General features: G+C 33.5%; 1 protein-coding gene across 1 annotated transcript in view; it reads left to right on the forward strand.

Moving 5' to 3' along the window:
• The first annotated feature begins 1666 nt into the window (after nucleotides 1–1666).
• LOC106789459 (bifunctional heparan sulfate N-deacetylase/N-sulfotransferase) overlaps nucleotides 1667–23262 on the forward strand; it is an 87939-nt gene continuing 66343 nt past the window's right edge. Inside the window, exon 1 of the mRNA XM_014753660.1 lies at nucleotides 1667–3756. Within this exon, the coding sequence (XP_014609146.1) occupies nucleotides 3584–3756 (173 nt within the window). The 5' untranslated portion in view covers nucleotides 1667–3583. The remainder of the gene's footprint in view (nucleotides 3757–23262) is intronic.

The raw sequence follows: 23262 nt of genomic DNA on the forward strand, positions 1-23262 counted from the left end.
TGTTTCATATTTATTCCATGAATAATAATTTTGTGATAATTTCATTTCTTTCTTGCTTATCCCCTTTTTTTCTTTTTGCGAATTAATTATTCTTATAATTTTGTTATTTGTCAACATAAAAATGGGACAATTTATTCGACAAGACGAGTATTATTTTTATTTTTATATATTATTATTATTATTATTATTATAATTATTATAAATTTTATTATTATTACTATTTTTATCATCATCATCATCCCATAGCCCATTTTAAATTTAGTAGCATCGTTAAGAGCGCGTTTGATTTCTATCTCCGGTTTCAACCAACATCACATTCTTTTATAAAGATCCTACTCATGAGTTCTCGTTGTTAGTTATTTAGAAAATAAAATTAACGACAACTGAAAGCACTCGACCGCAGAAAACTCGCCTTTTATATTGGACGATAAACGAATCGTCAAAATGAAACGAGTTCGATTTTACGATGAGTATTTCCCGCATTTGCTTATTTCATTTCAATAGCGAAATACATACATACATACATATTTACATACATAGATGCATACGTGTATGCTTACATACACACGTATCGATTACGTTTTACTTTCCGCGAAAGTATCAACTTGTTGAGGTAAATACAATCATGATTTCAATGTTCTCTGAAGTAATAAACTGTATATACTCGTATGCATTCTCTCGCAGATCATCGATATCGAGGAATTCACAAACTAATATATACAACTATAAATATATTGAGTCAAATGTAATTCACGTTTGTTTCGAGTTTAAATTTCGGTTCAATCAGTTCAACGGCTCAATTTTTCACGAATTCGAATTTATTCGAATATTGGGTTACCATTAATTGCAAATTTCTTGTTGATTGATATTTGTAATATACGAGTACGGATTGAACAGTTTTGAGACTACGACGAAAATTAAAAGTAAGTTTGACCTACAAGAAAAATGATTATTACGTTAGGCTTAAGACTTTTCAATCCACCAGTCACTTACGTACAATAATTTTTCTGAAAATTTTTTTACCGGCCAACCAAATACTTATCACATTCAATTGCTTGCAAATTGTTTGCGCGTTTTTGAAAAATATCTTACGCAAAATTACAAATATAATATAGAGATAAAAATATTTGTTAATTTACATTTGCATATACGAAGAATCCTTGAAAATATCGATTGTGTTCCAATTACTTTAATATAAATCGAGTGGAAATTTTGTACTTTAACTTTTTCATTCTTTCTTACTCTCTCTTTCTCTCTGTCCTTTTCTCTCTTGGTCCGAACGTAGCCGAAATGTCAAATAATAATATTAACGTACATTAACTTGGCTATTACAAGCCGCAAATTGAAGTTGATAATTAACGACGAGTCGCATCTAACTATGCATTACGAGTTTCATTATGGAACTAATTAACGTGAACTAACGCCGACTCGTGCATATTTAATAGCGAAACTTTACTGTTGTCTATGCAAAATGGAACGCATAACGCATTTTTAGTACCGTTCAACTTTTCGAGAAGAGACGATCTTCTTTAATTTAATCAACCAATCTAAAGCCGTACCAAACGACTTGGGTAATGATAATTAACGAGCATAACTTGCCGATTCTAACTTTATTTCACATTTATGATTATCTCTATGTGAAAGTATTTTTTTTGTATATAATATATATTTCTTACAATTGGATTGTTACAGAATTATCGAAAGAGGATTCGGATCGATAAGAAATGGTGGAAGTCGAAATCGAGATCGAGCGAGCGTACGAAAATCTCTCTCGAATGGTCTAAGAGCCGAAAATCGCAAAGTCCGTGGAAACGCTGAGGTTCTACATCGTCCCTAATTGACAACAAGGGAAAGAGAAAAAGAGAGAGGGAGAAAGGAAAAAACCTTCAAGCTGGAAACTCAAACGTAAGGAAGAAAGACGGAAAAAGGAGAAGAAGAAAAGGAAGAAGAGAATAAGGTATCTGGAACGGCATTTGAAATTTACGAGTAAGTCGGTGGCTCCTGCTAGTGTAATAGAACGACTCGAGTAAAAGAGAAAGAGAAAGAGAAAGATAAAGAGAAAGAGAAGCAAGCACATGGCATAACAAATGGTCAGCTGTAAAACCGGCTCAGGACAGTGAAACGACACCGGAAGTAGCTAGCCAAGGAATACTCGAGGTGCCAGAAAGGCTCGTGTAGAAGTCTATTCTCTCGATAGCTCTCAACTTGTTCATACGAGGCAATCGTTACAATTTTTCATTCGGATTTAAGAAAGATCGATGTAACGAAGAAATTGTCATCGATTCTATATAAATCGTGAATGCAAATTTTCGAAGTTACTGAAAGAAAATAAGAAATTCTTTAACCGTCCGTTGTACAATGATTATTTTATCATTTTTATTGTTTGTGGAAAATTGATGAAAATAATAAAATATCATCGTAATGACAAATCGTAGGTGAGCATTGGTTTGAACAATAAATCAGTGAGAGCGTAAGAGAAAAAAAGGAAGAGGAAGAGGAAGAGGAAGAAGAAGAAGAAGAAGAAGAAGAAGAAAAAGAAGAAGAAGAAGAAGAAGAAGAAGAAGAAGAAGAAGAAGAAGAAGAAGAAGAAGAAGAAAAAGGGGGAGAGAAGGAACCATCTTGGGTTCAGCCAGATGGGTTAAAGGTGAAACGCGATGGAAGGCGCGATTCCGTGCCGGTGGATGCAAAAGGGCGCTGTTCGCGCTGTTACTGCTGCCCTTTCGGAAGCGCAACAAGTGACAACGCCGTGCAACTGCTACTGCTGTTGCTACTACTACCACTCTTACTCCCCGATTTCCAGACGTCATCTGCTTTATCCAGCTAGGAGTCGAGAGGATTCGATTCCGTCTACTTGAACGTAAAGAAGACAAAAATCAAAGGAAAGGAAAGGAAAGGAAAGGAAAGGAAAGGAAAGGAAAGGAAAAGAAAGAAAAAGAAAGATAAAGAGAGAGGCAGAGAGAGAGGGGGAAGGATACGGGTCAGAGATCGTTGGCAAGGAACAACCTCCGTTAGCAGGGATGCCTGCTAGGATGAACTTCTTAGAAGCTATCCAAAGAAGATTATTTCCTTCTTCGTCCTTCTTATCTTCTTCTTCTTCAACCTGCATTTTCACGCAGAAATAGGTACGGCCAAGTGTCCATGGCGACTTTGTCTGTTGAGATACTCGATGAAACTACGTTGGACAGAAAGACGATTGCTGAGAATCTTGGAGGATTCTTGGTCTGGTATTCCTTGGACTGTGCCTTGAATTCTACAAACGAGAACGGACCGCTATTATTCGTCTAATCTTAAAACGAGCTTTGCGAGAAGAGAATTATAGAGAAGGAAAAAGAAAAATTAATAACGGTACAGAATAAGAAGAAAAGAGGATCAAAAGGATTTTTTTTAACACTTGTTACACTTTTTGTATATCTTATTTTGGTTATTTGTTTTCGATCCACTGACCACTTTTTTATCGTTCGATTAATTCTCCTCGATCTTAGTGTTGCGTGTAGTGATTCGATTGTCGTCGTCGTCGTCATCGTCATCGTCATCGTCATCGTCATCGTCATCGTCATCGTCATCGTCGTCGTCGTGGTGGACGATGGTGACGAAAATCTCTGCTGTCGATGCTGGCGTCGCTCTATTGGGCGCCGTCGGTTCGCGTTGTGTCGTAAAACAGGCGACGGTGAAGAAATGCGTCGCAGCGCTCCTTCTTGTCTCCATTGCCAGCATCTTTTATTACACTCACTACGTCATCAGCAGTCCTCTCTCTAGGTAAGTCAAATTATTTTACATTTTTTTTATTTTTCTTGTTGTTGCTTGGAAGTAGGGCAAATATATTATTAGTAATTTGAGTACCCAAATATCTGTAACTTACCAGATGTTTACCTTTTCTTTTTATTTCTTTGCGTTTGTTTTATTTTTAGTTTGAAATAGACAAAATGATTGTAATTTGCGTATACCTGGTTCTATTTGAGAGCATATTTTTCGAGTTATATTTGATTCTTCGGGTAGGTGGGTTAGTAGGGTATTCCAGTGGATTTACAATTGTATTTACATTGTTCATTATTCGAGATCCTGTTCTATAAAAATACTTACACATCAGGAATACTTATAACCGAGTTATTAGTATCCTCTTACGACACATTGTATTGAAATGATGAACTAACCGAAACATTGGAACTATAACCCCGAGGGCATCTTATTATGTACCCAGTAGTTACCTGTTTCTACTGTGTTGTAGCAGCTGTGATTTTAACCTCTTTTAGACTATTATTTTTTCGAACCTGAGCCCAAAAAAATATTTGTTTAGGCAAAAGTTACCGGGTTTATCTTTTTTTTTTTTTTTTTTTACATAAACTAATACATTTTCATTAGAAAAAAGTGTTGGTTTCTATTGAACAGAAATTTTACTTTTAAACGATCTTGCAACTTAATGCTAAATAAAAATAGTAATAATTATTGATGTAATAATTCCTTGCTTAAAAATTAGATAATTCTTGTCTTAATGTATAATTTTATGGTGATCAAAAAAATAAGATTGAAAAAATACACGTGCAATCGCATATGCAAATATTAAAGTTTGCGAGTTCAAAATTACGTAACATTTAATTTTGAATGTTGTGGATTGTCGTCGTCTTCGTTTTCGTTATTGAAAAAATAAATCGTTGTGCAATTTATGAACGTACATGTATATGTATGGATTTTATATAATATTCCGTAGCGCGAAAATTTTTCGATTTCCATCGAATTTCGAACACTGCCTCCCGAAAAGCAGACGAGACAAAATCTGTAAACGTGGCCGCGTATGTTTCGCTCATTTGCAAGTAAATTGCTCGTTTGCAGATTCGCGTACGAATTGTATGTATGATTTTAGCATCGCCCACCACCAGCAGGCTGGTCTTTCGAAAGGTAGTATGGAATACATACTCCGAAACAAGTATACAATTGAACGCTCTGCGGAGATTTTGATTAAAATTACGCAACTATACGAAATCGAATTGAATTCGGACAGAACGAACGAGTATTATCTATAAGCGTAGATAAAAATTTACAATGGACGACTGCTAACAATTTTTTCGATTAATACAAATGTTGGATAGAAAAAGAACGAAAAATGATCGATCTCTATATTTATACATTTATACGCTTCTATCTATTTATTTAATTCCGAATGTATTTTTGAGTAATTTTCTTTTGGTCAGTATTCTGATAAAAAAATAGTATAATATAAATAATAATTTTATAAATATTTATAACAAGTATTGCGCGCATTAAGTCCACATATCGAAACGAGTATTTTATTACGAATATTGTTTCCAACAAAAACACAAAAGAGTTAAAAAATATTAAATGATAATATTTTTCAGTATTTATAATCAAGGGTTGCGTCAGGGTTTACCATATGTTAATATTTTATTAAAAATATTAATCGATAAAAAAAAGAAAGTACTCCCACAAATATTTAATCAAATGAAACTATTATTTGAAAACACGCTCGGTCATTTATTTAGTATCGCACGCTTCTGGCAATTAATAAATTTCTCAATGAGAGTTTATTAAAAGGCTTATTAAGAAATCGTCGTCGTTTTGCTTGATAGTTTTAATTGCCACGTGTCCGAGCGTAGCAAAGCAGATCAATTACGAGCATAGTGCTTCACGTTCTCCCTGACCGTTGACCAATTTGCAACAACTCGAAAACTTGAACCACACGCGTATACACGGACAAACCAACACACACACACACAAACAAACATTTAACACAGAGAGATAGACCGACCTATCGTATGGGACGGTGTTGCGTGCGGCGTTATTCCCAGTTAGCGTCTAAAGACGTTTCTACAACGTCAAGTCTCGTAAACTTCATGCAACTTTGGTACGCGACGACTAACACAGGCGTACCAATTAACGTATTCTCTTGGCGTTCACGCCCCCCTTCTTTCGTATCTATCTTTCTTCTTTTCTCTTTCTTCTTTCTTTCTTTCTTTCTTTCTTTCTTCCTTCCTTCTTTCTCTCTGTCTCATTTTCTTTCTCTTTTATGTCTCAATGATGTGTAGCTCCCTTTCAACGTCGAGTGACCCCTACCCAGCGGTCAACCGCCTCTTTCTTTTGCGGCCTTCTCTCCTCAGCACCGTGTTTTTATACATGGATGAAAAGAACACTACCCCACTGCGTCTCACTCTTCTGTAATAAGTACACGTTGACACCCATAGAAAACGTCTCGTCGCCTTCATATTAAAATAGGCGATATGAGATAGAAACAATGGTAGAAATAGTCAAATGTTTATCAATGTTTTGGGCCAATATTTTTAATAAGCATCTTGTCCATTAAATCATTAAATTGTCTGTACAAAATGTATTGTTTTAAAATAATGGTTAATATGTGTGATAATATCAAATCATATTTTTATTAAATATTCTTATTAAGTATCTTGTTAAATAACTGGTCAATATGAATAAATATTTTTGATATAAGATACTTTTTGTAGATTAAACTGATAGTATATTTCATATCCGTTAAAATTGTATTATAAATACTAATCGAATAAATATTAGATTACAGATAACGTTAATTTAAATAAGAGTTTGACGAGAAAATGAATCGAAAATGTTTTAGGATATAATTCGTATATCTCAGAAAGATTTGAATATATTTATGCAAAGAGTTATGTTATGTTATGGTGTAGGTTAGACACAGACGAAGTAGTAGCAAGTTGATTTCCTCTCAGTGAAATCTCGTTGGAAGAACGTTACTTGGCGTTAATATAAACGCAAGCCGAATTCGAGGATATCTCTGAAAGCCGAAACTACGAACTGGCGAACTAAACGCGAGGACGAGGAGTAATAGTTTGTGGACTCGGCAAATTGGTGGGTGCCTTCGACCAAGCCGACGACCCAATTTAAATCAGGATATACGCACGTACTACACCCTAGTCTGGCACCCACACACGTCATATATTTCCGTAATGTAACCGGTCTAATCCCAATTTTCCTCGATCTCTACGACGAGCTTCTGGCTTCGCCTAATAGTTCTCTCCGACGGAGATACGAATAAGAGAAAGAGAGACAGAGAGAAAAGTGGTGGGGTTAGGGAAAGGGTTTCTAGGTATAGTCTTCTCTCTACAGTTAATTAGAGGAGTCGAATGACCTAGAGAGTAACGCTAGCATTAATCTACACTCGATATGAACATGGAGTCCAATTTATGTAAGATAATTAGATACTTCAATATGTTATTTTCATTACCTCTTCAAAATTCTACGATACATTTTGGTTACTTCTATTCTACGATTGAATAATTGTTTTGAAAAGAAATAATGTAGATACACCTTTGATTTAATTTTCTTCTTTCTTTTTTCTTTTTCGAGAGAGGGAAGGGGTGGGAATTTATTTTATTCAACGAGCTTTTTCAAGCAGAACTAACAAAATTAATTGGAAGTGCATTGATCGTTCTTAACTTTGGATAAAGCTTCTCCTCTTGTGTAAATGTACGAAGCTCGGTCCTATAAACTCGAACTCCTCTAGCAGTTTAGATTTAGATCGGGATCGAAAGTTTCGTCTCAGAATGGTCAGCTTTCCGAAGTGTTTGGACGTAGATCGTAGTGATCTATGAAAGTCGAAGAACATGCAAACGAACGAGAAGCATAATGTTTCGCTAAATTTACATCCGCTTAGAGAAAGTGTTTCTTTAACTATATCACTATTATTTTAGACGATTCATCACCGAAAAGAAAATATCCCTAGGGGCTTTTATTCCTAATTTAATATTTTATTGTTTTTTTTTGCAAATGATTTAAAACCAATGTATCGGTTATGCTCAATTTTTTTCATGATTCCATCGACTTTTCCAATTATTGGTCGATCAGAACGAGATGCACCTTTGATATCAAAATTTCTAAATCGAAAACTATTGAATCAACTTTGTAGCACGCATACGAATACTAAGTCATCACGTTCATCATAAATAATTTCATCAACCTGAATCGTATTTTTTTCTTTTTTGTAATTAAGTTCCAAAGTGCTTCAAATTTCTTTTTAATTGTCACTTATTTTCAAAAAACGTAATAATTTTTTAATGTATTAATAAATATGCCAATTGCTATTATTTTTTTTTTAATTATTCTATGATATATCAACGTTCAAACGTACGTAACTATTGACAAATCCGATTAATGTTATTTGAATCTATCTACCAGGAAAATACGAAGAAACTTTTGTCTCAAACCAATAGATATTTTATCGGATAAATGTTGTGTGTGAGCTATTTAAACGATGCATATAGTTTGAATCATCTTAACATCTTAAGGTAAATCGATGTCGAACCGATACAAGAGTAAATCAATCTTAAGGGATAATCTATGATCACGTGGATATTCTCTAAGCAATTCCAACTCCGGAATAATCCGTCGTCAATCACGAAACCTAATATCCCAACATAGACATTGACATACAATTTCGCATCCACGTTGCTGGCGGAAATCTCCTAACCAACCATGTGCCTCAAGCTAGATCGTTCTAGCTTTACCTTAACATCTTCCAAGCTGAATCGACTTGTCCAGTTGATGTGAATCAATGTTAACAGTACCGGGTCTTATCTATTATAAATGGTTACCGTAACATTGACTGACCAATACCAAGATTTCAAATTCTCGGGTCGAATTTTACCCATCGATCTCTTTTACGATACTTCCGTTCAAGACTTTTAACTTTAAGTATACTAAATAAATTTAGAAAATCCTATAAATTGTTCGCGATTTCTCTATTAAAAAAAAAATCATAAATTTAATAAAAAACTTTTCAAATTCAAAGAATCATACATCGATGCAATAAATGTTTTGGCATTCAAATTAAAATAAATTTTTTAAAACTCGAATTAATTTATTTTTCCTGTGAACGGGAACGAACTTCCTAACGGATTATTCATAAATACAAAACAATTGGCAATATTTGTTAAAAAAACAACAAGAAATTTCATTTCAATCCTTCTTTTTCTTCTTAAAAAGAAAACAAAAATTAACATATTCAGTTGCACATATAGACATCGACGCGGTCAAACTTTCGGCCTTCTCGAAATTCGTTTTATTCGTACGAACGACGTATTCGAGACGTTTGCAAACTTCAACAAGTTGATTCGAAGGCACCAGATCGAACACACTTACTTACACTTACTTTTTCCTTCCCCGAAGTCGAATCACGCGCATATTCGTAAGACCGTGTTGCCTTACAAGAAGCAGCAGCCGCGGTTTGACCCAGTTTCTGTCTCCGCACTGCTGACGAAGTATTATTTAACGAAAAAAAACAAATTACTTTTATCCGATAGTCACATCGTATTTTCCATTATCGATTATTAAACCAATCATTTTTACAATTTTCTAATCAACCAACAATCTGCCAACAAATATGCATTAAATATCAAATGATTAAAGTCAACGATAAACAATCATTTATAAACTAACCAAAAATAATTATAATCTTTTATTAATTAAATCAATATTTATAACAAAATGTAATAAAATTATTGATTAATACAACAACCTAGATTATTTTAAACAAACGATCAATAATTGCTATTAAATATTGAAACCATGTTTCGTGTCGAATATACAAATGAAAGATGGGCCCCAACGTGTTTCAAATAAAAGGATCGGAAATGTTCAGACTGTTTAGGATGGAACCACGATCGTGTCCGTCGATATTTTGCGGGTTGGAAGGGGTGGGCCAGAAGCGGAGTGAAGGAAATACGAACGTGGCTTGCACCAATACACTCTAAAAGGAGGGATACAGATGGAGGATTGACTGACTATGTGGATGGATTGAAAAAGAGAGAAAGAGAGAGACGGAATGAGTGAGTGTATGTGCGTTTGTTTGTGTTTGTGCGTGAGAGAAAGAGAGAGAAAATAGGAGTACCTACTACTTGGCGCAATCCCTGTCGTGGGACACGAAATGCGGCCGGATGTTTGTCGCACGCCCAATCAGCGTCAATTCAAGCATCTCCTCTCGACCAGCCTTACGACAACGGCGCTAACCTTCCTCCCTGCGAGCGCATCCTGTCCTTTCTTACCAGTTCGACTTTTGCAACGTCTTTCCAACGTTTTACAAACGTTTCGCATCCTCTCTTTCTCCCTATTTCTTTAACCTTCTTTTTTACCCCTTATTTCTTTCGGGCCCATATTCCCTGTTTTTTTTTTTTTCCTTACAAACCCATACGTCTATGTTTGCTACTCGTTCAAAGTAAAGAACGTTATTCGCCTTGAGATTGAAAAGGATTTTAAATAGAGCGCAGGAAGTGTAGAACCGAGGCCAAATTCATTTTCATTCTTTTTATAATAATCTTTTCAATGTTTTAATATCTTTATGAATTTTTATGAATTTTTGTATTATATATGGACCGTTTCTTTTGAAAATGGTGCATGTCCATTTTTTATTCTTTCGAGAAAATTAAAGGTTTGCATATTGGTCAGTTCAAAAATATTCGTTATTTATGCCAAGTCTTGCAATGTTTCTATTAATTTATCGATATGTAATTTGATTATATACATTTCTTTTAGGCTAATTTTAGTAAAATAATGTATCTATAATTACGGGCTGCAAATGGACTTACACCAATTTCAAAATTAGTCAATTGTTAAAATCGTTTAATTTCAATTTTGAAAAATTAAATATCATTTAAAATATATTTCATATTAATCAAATTTTAGGATACACAATATGTAGGTAGATGTGTTGTGTTCCTAAGAACAAGAAGATCAGAAGGTAAAGATGACGAGTGTATTGTATAATTCGATGTAGCATTGCTAGGAGCACGATTCCCATTCTTATTCAGATTCTCTTGCTGAGCGAACTCAGCACGAAGTGCAACGTGTCAGGATGATAAGACACCGTGCCGAAACTTAGTTCTCCTCATTTGCATTTCGTGTGCAAAGGTAATCCATGATTCGAGTAGGTATACCCACCTACTTCTCGCTTCGTTTCTCAGTTTGCGTATTACTGGCTCGTTCCTTACAAATTTATACAATTTCTATTTATTCGATCAATATTTTTCAACATTTGTATGCGAGCATAACTTCAGAGTTAGGGTCTCATTCAGTGGTTTATAATCATTAAGCAAGATTATATTTGACAAATGATTACGTTCATTTTTTTATCGTATTTTTAGGATACTAAAACTACCACTAAAGTTAAGCGTTAAAATTTTGTAACATTTTGTATAAAGATTTCATTAAATATGAATAATAAATTTTTAAAATTCATAATAGGAGAATGTTTAGATATTGATATAGATTATATATTTTACTATGAATATTAAGCAATAATGTTCGAAAATACTGATCCAGTAAATAGCATCCAATTTATAATCTTTGTAAATAAGGTTTTACGATCGGCGATAACAGAAAATATATGATATGGTGTACACGGTGGGATATTATATATCAGCGTTTCTAAATCTTTTTTGTTCTATAATCCAACACATATATTTATAATAAATACGTTAGCTTAATTATTTACGATATAAAATTTCTACAAATCTGTATAATTCTGCTCACTATATATTATTATAAAAATTAATAGTAAAATTGTAGAATTCATTTTGTATAAATCTTTTACAAATGACTGACTTTCCTAACTTTTACGTAATCCGGTATCATAAATATATCTTGGCCGATTACATTTAAATTGAAAACGGGTGCCTTATGTGTGTATTTAATAACGTGAAACGCGATTAGAGTTATTTCGTTGGTTTTCTCTTTTTCATCAAAAGAACGTCGAACGTAAGAGAGAGAGAGAGAGAGAGAGAGAGAGAGAGAGAGAGAGAGAGAGAGAGAGAAAAATATAGAGTGTGTGAAAGAGTGAGAGAGTGAGAGAAAAAGATTGAATCTCATTTTTAAATTCACTGATTCGCCAATTTAAGCATCAGATATTTCTCAGTGGTGGAAATTAAAAAGCGGAGTTTCATAGTTTCGAATTAGTTAATTAAATTGTGGTTATTGCGGATCGTCAAGGGTGGAAGGAACGAGGGCGTTCGTTGGGCCGCGTGCGCTGGATATTTCCTCCCAGCCCCAGACACGAGAATATCAAGAATCGACTCGTCCTCGTATATCCGATAGGAGTACGATGCATTATTCATCCTATCTACTGGCCGCCAGAGTTTTAATTATTTTCAACAAGCGCTTCGTCAAGGTAATATCGAGTTATGACAACTTCGAACACGGATATCTCTCTCTTTCTCTTTCTTTCTTTCTTGTGCATATGCACTTATCCTTCCTGACGACTCACAGGAATTTCACAATTAAATTCTTCAAACAACGGTGCTTTAGCAAGCGTAATTACGATGCATGAACAAAGAAATATGACGAGAATTGCTTGAATCGTTGAACGCGTGTGTGGGTGAGCAGTGAAAAAAAAAAAGTATTCTTCTTTTCTATATATTTATACATATATATGTTAACGTGAAAGACCGAAATTGGAGAATGTCAAGATTCATATGGTTGAATGTCAACACATATCAAATACGTCAGTGAAACACCGAATATTTGGGTTTATTCTTGTACATTAATATTTTGGACATACACCAAACGTCTATGTGAATATTGATATTTTCCAATTTCGGTCTTTCACGGTAATATATATATATGTATCTGTAAGTAGTGTCACACCTAAATATATTTTCTTTATTTTTAATTGTATGAAAAATATTTAACAATAAGACATACTTCGATTGGTTTCAAAAGAGGTATATATATTATATGTCTGTATGTTTGTGTATTTACATACGTGGGTGGAAACGAGATAGAATGAACGCGCGTGGTTCGAATGACTTTCGTTTTACGATAATATCTCAAAGCGAGTTCCAGTTTATTTGTTACGATTCAGTTGCACGCAGAACGAGGCGTTTCCGATAAGACTAACGCGTTTGATAAATCCGTTAATATTCAGGATACGTCATTAAAACACATGAGTCTAACTTTGTTTTTTTTTTCTTCTTTTACGATGCATTTTTTTTTATATTCCTACTAAATACACAAACTGACCCAATTTTCATACAAGTACGACAGAGGAATTTATATGGCAATTCAAATATATACACCAGCGGCTAAATGGTTGCAATTTGTACGTAAATTCAAATTTAAAAAAAAAAAATTTTTTATAAGAAAAAATGAACGTATTTGAAATAACCGGTACGAATAGTATGTTTTATATTTTGTATTATTTTATTTTTTATCAAAGTCAAAGAATAAATATTTTTCTCCTAATTTCTCTTCTATTAAAAAACTGCCCTTATTTTATATTACGGTCTATTTAACTACATTCTTATTTATTATATTTAATTAATTGCATTCTAAATATTTCGGCAATTAGTTTCACACATGAGCGTTTTGAATTGAATATTTTTTTATATTATATTTCTCTTATAGAAGTTCAGTAGGAAAATTTATTCCGAACATTGCCTTAAACTGGGCTTCGAGACTATACAAGAGTATAATGAACATAAAGAGATGCTGAAATTTTGTATCTTTTTGCGCAAGTCGTCGTAGAAGTCAATCTGATGATCATGAAATTACAAAAATTAAAAATTTATATTGTTATGTATTATAAGTATTATTAAACATAACAAATCAAGTTTCAACAAATTTTGTGTTATTTAATATCCATATATTTGCTTTAAATAACTCCGAAAAGCTAAATTTGCTCCGACTAACTGGTACTCCCATTTGAGAATTTTGCCGATCGCAAAGAGTTAAAACGCAATCAAACTTATTTTATTTATATTAGATATAATTACGATACGTCGTTAAAAAATATATCAGTTTATTAGATTTTTTTACGGAAATCAAAAAATGATTCCCAAAGTTTTTTTAGTCGATATCGTAGATGTATTAAAACGCAAGATAAAATAAACTTACTCGTGCGTCGAGTATTTTCAGAAAAAAAAACGTTCCCTATCGAAAGTCGAATCTACTCGTGCTGGTATATCCGTTTACCTAGGTATCCCTTAAATCACAGAAGAGATACCCAGCAAAATATTTCCAACACGTATTCAAATTTATACAGCTAGCAATATATATTCGTAGCGTTCTGTGTGTCGTGTCCCGAAAAATATATCGTTTCGCGTTAAAGCTGTCTCTTCTCTATTTCCTAGTTTCCCGATTCGTAGAATGGTGATGGAGGTAGTTGTGGGGAAACGGGAAAAGGGATGGGAATGTGTGAGGGGGAAGATCAAAGGTTATGGAAAATCTTTTCACCTTTATTTCTTCTATCCTCCTACCCCTGATGCAATTCAATTTGGAGCGACGATACACGACGAAATAAAAGTACCGAACATAATCATTTTCTTTGATAGCGTTTCCAAAGAAAATGGAACGTTGGATACGCCAATAACCCTTCATTTTCGATCATCGAACTCCCTTTTTTATCAATCCTTTTTAAAGCTTTTTAACGACCACCCCTCGTTAGATTTTCTACTGTAATACTTTTGTATTTTTCTCTTTGCTTTTTCTTTTTTAAACACATGCTAATTCTTTCCATAACAGAATATTATCATAGCAATAAATTTCCATATAAGTACGAGTTAATAAAAATAAACTTTGGTCAATCTTCGTATGAACTAAAATGTTTTTATTATATCATTTTATTTAGCTTGATATAATGTGGATCAAATCAACCATGCAGATGATAAAATTGTTACATAAAAAAGAAAGGATACTTGATGGAAATAGTTTATCAATCACTTATCACGCGTTACACAAGATTAGATGAAATTTTGATTTTAATTACTTTCAAAATAAGCGTTCGTCTCTCGCGAGCACTCGAGATGTAATTTCTGATTCCTCCGGTGTTCATTTTTATTTTCCTTTTTAGGAAGAGATTTACATATTGTAAGGGAACGAGATAAAAGGACGCGTAAATAAATTCTACACTTTTTCGTGTGTATTTACGTACATTCGTTCGTGCGTATCGTTAAAGGAAATGGAAAATCCTGGAGAAAAGTAAAGATTGTTCCCAGTTTCATTAGAGACAATGAAAAAAGTAACCCTAAAAGCTTCGAACTCTTCTTCGTCTTCTTTTTCCTTTTATCCTTTATTTTTTATCGTTAATAGTAATCAAGAAGGTTCATTCAAAAAAGTCAAAGTACCTTTGTTCCTTCGGAATTTAATCGACGAATAATAGGTCGGCTTTTTGAGTACTCAGAACAAAAGAAAACCCAAAAAGGATGAAATCAATTTTTAAGTGAATCATGTGGAAGGCTCTAGCTCAACGATTCAAAACAATTCTCGTAAATGATCAAAGTTTCATATGTTAAATAAAGTTTCAATGAAAAAAAGAAAAAAAGATTTCGTTTGTTGGAAAAAAATTTAAAATTTTGCATATAAAATCTAAAATCTAAAAAATCTGACAACTAAGTCGTAAAAAAGAAGCTAAAAAGAATTAATTTGTAATATTACTTAAAACACGTGTGAAATTTAATATGAAAATTTAGTGCGTTATTTTTTAAAATTGGTGCCATATCGCAACATTAGTATCTTTGTTAAGTAAATGAAATTTTTATTTAGGTACGGCTAACCATGTAACATGTAATTAATTATAAGAAAAAAGATAGAAGAAAAAAATGTATGAATATTTTATAATTTTCTTCCCGAACGTTCATATACCCAAAACACTATGCCGTGGTTTACGTAACTTTCGGTATTATCGCGTTGTTCCAAGTAGACTTTTTGTTCATTTTTTTTTTTCTTCTTTAATCTGTCTAGCGTCGATCGTCATTGAAAATGCTTAGAGAGTTTCGTAATTTTCCTCAACTTTTTGCGCGTTATTCGCTACCGAAGAATGGTTAATTAACGAGAAGTTCCGGAAAGTCGCGCGATTTTCTCTGCTAAACTTTTTTTTCTTCTTTCTTTCTTTTTTATTTTGTTTATTTTTGTTTTGTTTTTTTTTTTTTTGCATTTAAAAGCGGTTAATTACAAGCGCTCGTCGGTTTGCTAAACTTTTCTTTCAAGATTAAAGATCGGTTAAGCAGCCTTTTCGTATTCATGGTACGGTTTTTTTTCCTTCCTCCCGGCTATAAACTCAAATAGAAAATCAAAAATAATAGAATTAACATTTTCCTTTAATAGCATTAAAATTGTGGAATTAATCGTAACGCGGATGATAATAAAGTAAATAAATATTTAAACAGGACGATGAGAAGTAAAACGTGCGTATACGAATAAACGTATTTGTTTATCCGTGATGTATTTACATTAACGAAACGAGGATTCGTTTGAATGAGAAAAAAAATATAAAAAAGATAAAAAATAAAAAAAGAAAGAAACATTGAAACTGTTTACCTTGCAACATATATCGATTAAACGTATATAATTCGTGAGCGTATTGCCTGAGGGTAAGCTTACAACGCACATATGTACTAAATACATACGTGTATTTACGTTTAAGTATTTTTATTAGAAAAAAGGGGAAAGATCAAAATAATAACTAATAACTTGAAACCGGATGATTAAATATACGAAATAAGTATTCATTATTAAGAAACAATTGATGATTTCAAATAAATTTTCTATAATATACGTGCACACGTTGAACATTCATTTTCGTTATTATATTATATAATTAAAGTATAATACATATCTAAATTATGACAGGAGTCAAGTCAAAAACAATGAAGTTTTCCCATGTCAGCCTATTTAAATGAAATGAAAATTTGATTGACGTTGATGTATTCTCGTATATACGTAAATATATATCTACGAATATTAGATGATAATTATTATTAATATTATTATTATTATTATTTAAAGTGAGAGATGGAAAGAGAGAGAGAAAGAGAGAATGAGAGATAGAGATAGAGATAGATATAACATAAATTGTATGTATAATCGTTCGGTTGTTAGGATATTAACCTATCGACTTGCAGTAACCAAATTGATATCGCATAGAGAGTGTAATGCGTGGTATACAAGAGGAATCGTGGAACAATGCGACGTTACGCACACAGCCGGCGCCATTAACGTCGTGTCCTGCCATGCCGCTTTAGATATCTCTGCGTGAGAAGCAACCCTAATTCCGTCGATTCTCAGAGAGAGAGAGAGAGAGAGAGAGAGAGAGAGAGTGAGAGAGAGGGTGGGAGGAAGAAGAGGAAGGGTGGTCTCGTAGTTGCCTCTCTCCGATGCACAACCAACGATGTTAACTCGTAACTCTCATCGATTGCGGTGTAAATATACCGGGTGTCGTGGCACGCGTGGCTCGGGGGCCAACAACCAAGGGTGCCCATGTATACGAGCGTCCAGGATTTCCGTTACGGTAGACGTACCACGTGCCGTTGTAACACGAATCCTCGCGGAGAAATGACCACTACTCCCCTATACCTTTCTTCCCTCAATTCCTCCTTCACCCTTTCGAATAGACAGGAAGGGACGTAACTTTCCTAGAAGGGTTGAATACTATTTTCATCTAATGGCTTGAATTCGATATTTTCTCTTCTATAATGATAATTATTCGATTTGCTAATTTTGGTTATTACAACTTGTGTTTTAATTGAATTGACTATATAATATTAGAATGTTTTAATATTTTATATTTCAATAAATTATATTATTTTGATTTTAATTATAAAAATGTTTTCTATCTTACATAGTAAGATAGTCCCAAGAGTTTTCTTCCTCCTTTTTTCAGTCATTTTTACATGCATTAATATTTTTGAATTTATATTATTTTACTGTGTAACATTAAATATAGAAAATAGAGCAGAAGATATCGTATAATATTCAGTAAATAATAATACTGTACGTGTAATTTTTTTTTTTATTTACTAAAAGAAAGAATTTTTTAGGACACAACCATATTTATGTTGAAATTTTGATTGTGTACATATTACAAATATTGTAGATATTTTGTTTATATCTAAAATACTGATGTTACTTGTTGGATACATCTTAATAAAATAAGAATTACGAAAATTGCATATGAAGTATTGTTTAAATTTACTTATGGCGATAGTAATAAATTTTAGCGAGTAAAATGAACTACCTTTTCCATTAACAATGGTATCATACAGGAGGGCAGAGGGCATTGTTGCATATCTTACTACGTAACTTGCTTTACCGTATTCCGCACAATCCGTTCAACGACCATAACGAAAACGAACTCCGCGGCAAGATAAACAAGTCGGGTGATGTTGATCGAAGTTTCAAACGCAGTTGTGTTGGCTCCGGCTGTTTGGCTTTAGAATTTCACACTTTGGTTCACGATCCTTAAAGCTTGGCGTTAACCGCGCTTAGAATCTCTTATACCTACTATATTATATCATATATATGTATGTATGTATGTATATATGTACGTATGTAGTTCTTCTTAGACCCCCGACAACGCTTACACTTTTGCACGAGACTTTGGAGGAAGACGTACGCCTTTCGGGATCATCGGTTTACCTCGGACCTCTTAACTCATTCGATTAAACCCACTGAGCTTGACAGGTTCCTACGGATCTCGGCCTAGCCTCCGGGGTTAGGAAATATTTCAGAGAGAAACCACCTACTACTACTACTACTACTACTACTACTACTACTACTACTACTACTACTACTACTACTACTACTACTACTGCCTTCTTACCTTTTCCAAAATGGCCATGCGAGAATTATTGTTCTTACAACGAACGATTAATTTTCAGTTACATAAATTGTCGACAATTAAAATGATAAATTATTTGATTTCTTATTTATTATTCACGGTTAACTATTTACCTGATTTTTAACGCAATTCTGACGAATGATCAATACGGATTTACATAAATTATTGATAACTAAAAATATAGATTTTGTTTATAGTTACTGATAAAAATCGTGATCCGATTCTTAAATGATTTATTATTTATTACTAAATTTCTAGATCAGACAGAAAATTGATGAACATATTGTAGAAAGGGACTATTAGATAGCAATTACATTGATTTCAAATAGTTGACTAATCTTACATCTTAGGGTACGTAATTAGATAATGTGTATAGGACACATATGTTCCTGGCAATACGTGTTCTCGGAAACCGGGTTGTTGAACGGGCTTTGCTTTTGGACTAGGATGAATTAGCCAGTGAGACTCGCCACGTTGCTAGAGACGAGAACGTTACCATCTCCTATGCGAGATGATAGAAGCAAATGGGAAGTCCCTTTCCTTCCCTCTATGATATATCGCACGATTAGAAATTGCTTACGCAGGTGCACTAGAATGTATACTCCAGGCGCATGATTTCAATTCTACAACGTACGTTTATATATATGCAAGTGCATACATATTCCAAGCAAATTATGCACAAAGTTAACTCACGATAATATTGAAAATTGTTCTCATCGCAAAATAATTGGTTACACTTCTTTTCAATATTTGATTTTATTATTTTTTTTATACAAATTATTATGTACTGTTATGAATTATGTTTGTTATATAATAATTTGATATTACTATGAACTATTTTGTATTTAAAGTTTTATTTTATTTTTTTAATCGTTATTTTATAATCCTAATAATAGTTTATTCGTATAAACAAAATTGTTTTAAATTTGTAAAAGTTATTTGTTCAAATATAAATCACAAAAATTATGATCTCGACTCTTACTAATTTTGTCATTCGAAGGATAATTATTACCGGTTTTTAGGAATGCCTTTAACTTTTTATTATTTTTCAACCAACAAAGGGTTTCAACGCTTGGTTATAGACAAAGATAACGGATAGACGCGTTTGAAAATATCCACTAAGGGGATAACGTGGCCGGCTCGACATAGAATTAAATCGTCAGCTAACAGCCATTAACTATGAAGATAGAATTTTAATGAGACTACCATCCTCGATACCTCTTTACGTCCGCGTGCATAACGATGTATACAAAACGTATTAAAGTCAGTCTCTCACTTTCCTCTTCGTAGCGTTCTTAACGCTCGAAAAGCGAGCGTTTTTATTAAATTCTCCGGAGGGTGGGGGAGAGAAGAGCTAAAGGTTTCAAGCAGTAGTTTGCAAAGAAGAAGAAGAAGAAGAAAAAAAAGGAGGAGGAGAAGGAGGAAGAAGAAGAGGAATCTCTAAGCGGGTTAAGCGAGAAGAGTTCATTTTTCTATCGTTTACCTCATCCTCCAACTCAAACCCAAACCTAAACCCGAACAGCGGCGATTTCATTTATGGGAAACTTTAACGCCGCGGAATTATGCGGAACGCAGTTTATAATACGTTTACGTTATACAAGCTAATCTTGTAAAGAGTTTTTCTCTTTTTCTTTTTATTATTAAGGAGAATGATAGTGGAAAAGAGATATAGGGAGAAAGAGAGGGAAGGCGTGGAAAGGAAAAATTGTATAAGTCTTTATTCTATAAGAATCGTTGATCTTCCATAGGACGACGTTATCGCGTAAGAGGTGTATAGGGTTATATCGTTTAAAGGGCGTGGCGCGGGTTGTTGGAATTAACTAGTACTCAGGATACGCGCGTATCTTTCACGGTGTCGCTATTATTCTCAATATATCTGCGCGACAGATCTCTCGTAAAGTTCTGCGCAGATTCGCGACAGGTTATATCGTTCTGTATAACACACATACACACGCACAGAGACACCCAGAACGTGTACGATATCTTCAACGTTTCTACGACATCGTTAAACTCTTCAAGGCTTTTGCTGCATACTTGCATACTTGGAATTATTTCGATATCGTAGATAAATACTAAATAAATTCGTTTTTATTAAATATTAGAATCAGAAAATAAATTCAGTTTGTCGTCAGGTAAGCATTGTTTTTTTTTCTATCTTTTTTTTTTTATTTATTTACTATAAACGAAATGTAAAAATTTGGTCCCTGAAAAAGTTGAAATATACGCTGATGCGGTTTTTATTATTTGGTTGTTTTTTTTTTTCGTGTGGACAAAACCAGAGAATATTTGAACAAACGGTTGTTTAACTTATTGGATAGATAGGTCGTCAATATAAACCTTGTGACATAAATAAATTATAAATAAATGGCCTAAATTTTAATCCAGCTTGTGAACTCCGACAGAATCGAGAACAACAATCACGGATTAACTCGGACGTTCGCGTGCTGTAATTAAATTCCCTGGAATTAAAGAGAATTTAAATCATATCACCGTGAATATATATCTTTCTATCGATGTACAAGTTTTAAATTTTGTATCTAGTGTTAAACTAGACATTACAAAAAGATGACTAATATTTTTTGTTCTTCATTTCCTTTTCAAATCTTTCGAACGTTTGCTCAAAGTTTTGCTCGTGAAATTAAATTAAAATATTTTCGAAACGTCGATAAAATATTATTCATAATAATATGAAACTGACTATCGCGTTTACTTTGTCTTCATTTATACGGTTTGTATTTTTTAATATCTTATTGTAAAAAAAAAACAAAATATTGAAAACAGAATTATTTATGCTGTATAAAATATTCAAATGGGTTTAATTGCTTATTTTTAAAAATTGTCATGAGATAATAATAAGTATTAAATTATGTATCAATAAAATAATGAAATAGAGACGACGCGAGAACAATTTATAACCACAATCCTATTATCGAATAAAAGAAAAGTACGACGTGACACAGGGGAGTAGAATGAAGGAAGTTTTCATGAGCCGATCACGACTCAAAACCGTTTAATTGCTTCAAAGGTGTATTCTAACTTCGATTTAATTGTTCTGCCCTTAAGGGTTCAAACTGTAACAAAGTTTTCGCTTTAATGATGGCGGCGAGTGCCAACTTTATAGATATTCCGATTATAACTGGCAAAATTCGCTTCGCGACCATTCTCATCGAATTGGATACTACCATCGTGTGTATGTGGGTGTGTACGTGAGTAGGTAGACACATACATGTATACGTACGACTGTAGACACGTTTGTACATTGTTATGTACATATGTATGTTCACACGCGTGCGCATACACATATGGACATACTAGGAAACGTTCCATTTAACCCGTTTGCTCTCACGTATAAAATAAGTGGCAAACGCCTAAGGCACGATTAAACGTGCCACGCCTTTTAATTAATCCGACCTTAGAAATAAGGATTAGTTTTGTTAGTCCATAGAAAAATAAAGAAAAAGAAGAAGAAAGCCGTGAAATGAAACAGAGTTCGATAACGAACTTAAAGAAGGTTCCCTATTGCCCATGGGGAATGTTTCTAAAAACGTCGATGACAGAAGATACCGAAGCCAAATCGACCCTTTTTCTACGTGAACGGAATTGGAAAGAAGGTTTTCGTGACTCGGTAAAGACGCGGGGGTAAAAAAAAAAAGAAATTGAAGAAGAGCTTGTCGTGAATCAGAACAAAGAATAATAATACGCCAGATCCCGCAAGACGTTTTGTCATCTTGGCTTGGACGTTTCTTCACTTTTATCAAGCTTCGAAAGAAAAAAAGAAAAGGTTCTAGCCTCTTCCTATTCCTTTTCCAATTTACGTAATTCAAACCTCAAGCATGCGACCATATTCTTGGCTAGTATAAGAAAAAAGGAATAAAACGTTCGTAATAAGTGAACTGTTTGTCGAATATTATTTATTGCACGAATGGTTTAACAAGATAATGCGACTATTTATCATTTCAGATAGTATTATTTTTCAAAGCCGTTATCGATTATGGTTACGACGACGAAAAATTATTGTCACACACCGCACACACATGTTCGCAAACGTTTATCATAAACTTATAAAAAAGAAGTATTTATACGGAGTTTTCTACAAACTCTTATCGATTAAGGAAAACAATGTTTATGTTTTCTATTCCCTTATTTATAACAAAAAATGATATCCCTTAAGAATGCCCTTTCCATATCATAAATTTGATAGGAACTCGTTTTCGTAAAATCCTCCCTTTTTCCTGCGATCTTCCTACTTTTATTCGAACTCTCGATATCGGAAAAGGATGTCCCTTTTTCGTGATGAGGAGGGCTCTGGTATGGGATTTTCTTAGAAAAGTAAAGAAAAGAAAAGAAAAGAAAAAGAAAAAGAAAAAGAAAAGGATAAAGAATCTTGTTTTTCTACTCGTTTAAATTATCGAATTTTCGTTTACACGATCATCGAACTAACGTCTGAGGGCAAATCGATGGAGGAAGAACTTCAAAACGAGAATTTAACAACGAGTCGAACTACTAGAAAGAGTAAAAATCTACGTTTTACGGATAACAAGAATCTAATCCCATTATCTGCGATCCCAGACACCGATAACATCCTAGAGAACTTAAGATATCTAACTCTCTCTCTCTCTCTCTCTCTCTCTCTCTCTCTCTCTCTCTCTCTCTCTCTCTCT

This window comes from Polistes canadensis, unplaced genomic scaffold (genome assembly GCF_001313835.1).
Source record: "Polistes canadensis isolate GaletaPanama2010 unplaced genomic scaffold, ASM131383v1 scaffold_184, whole genome shotgun sequence".
NCBI lineage: Eukaryota > Metazoa > Arthropoda > Insecta > Hymenoptera > Vespidae > Polistes > Polistes canadensis.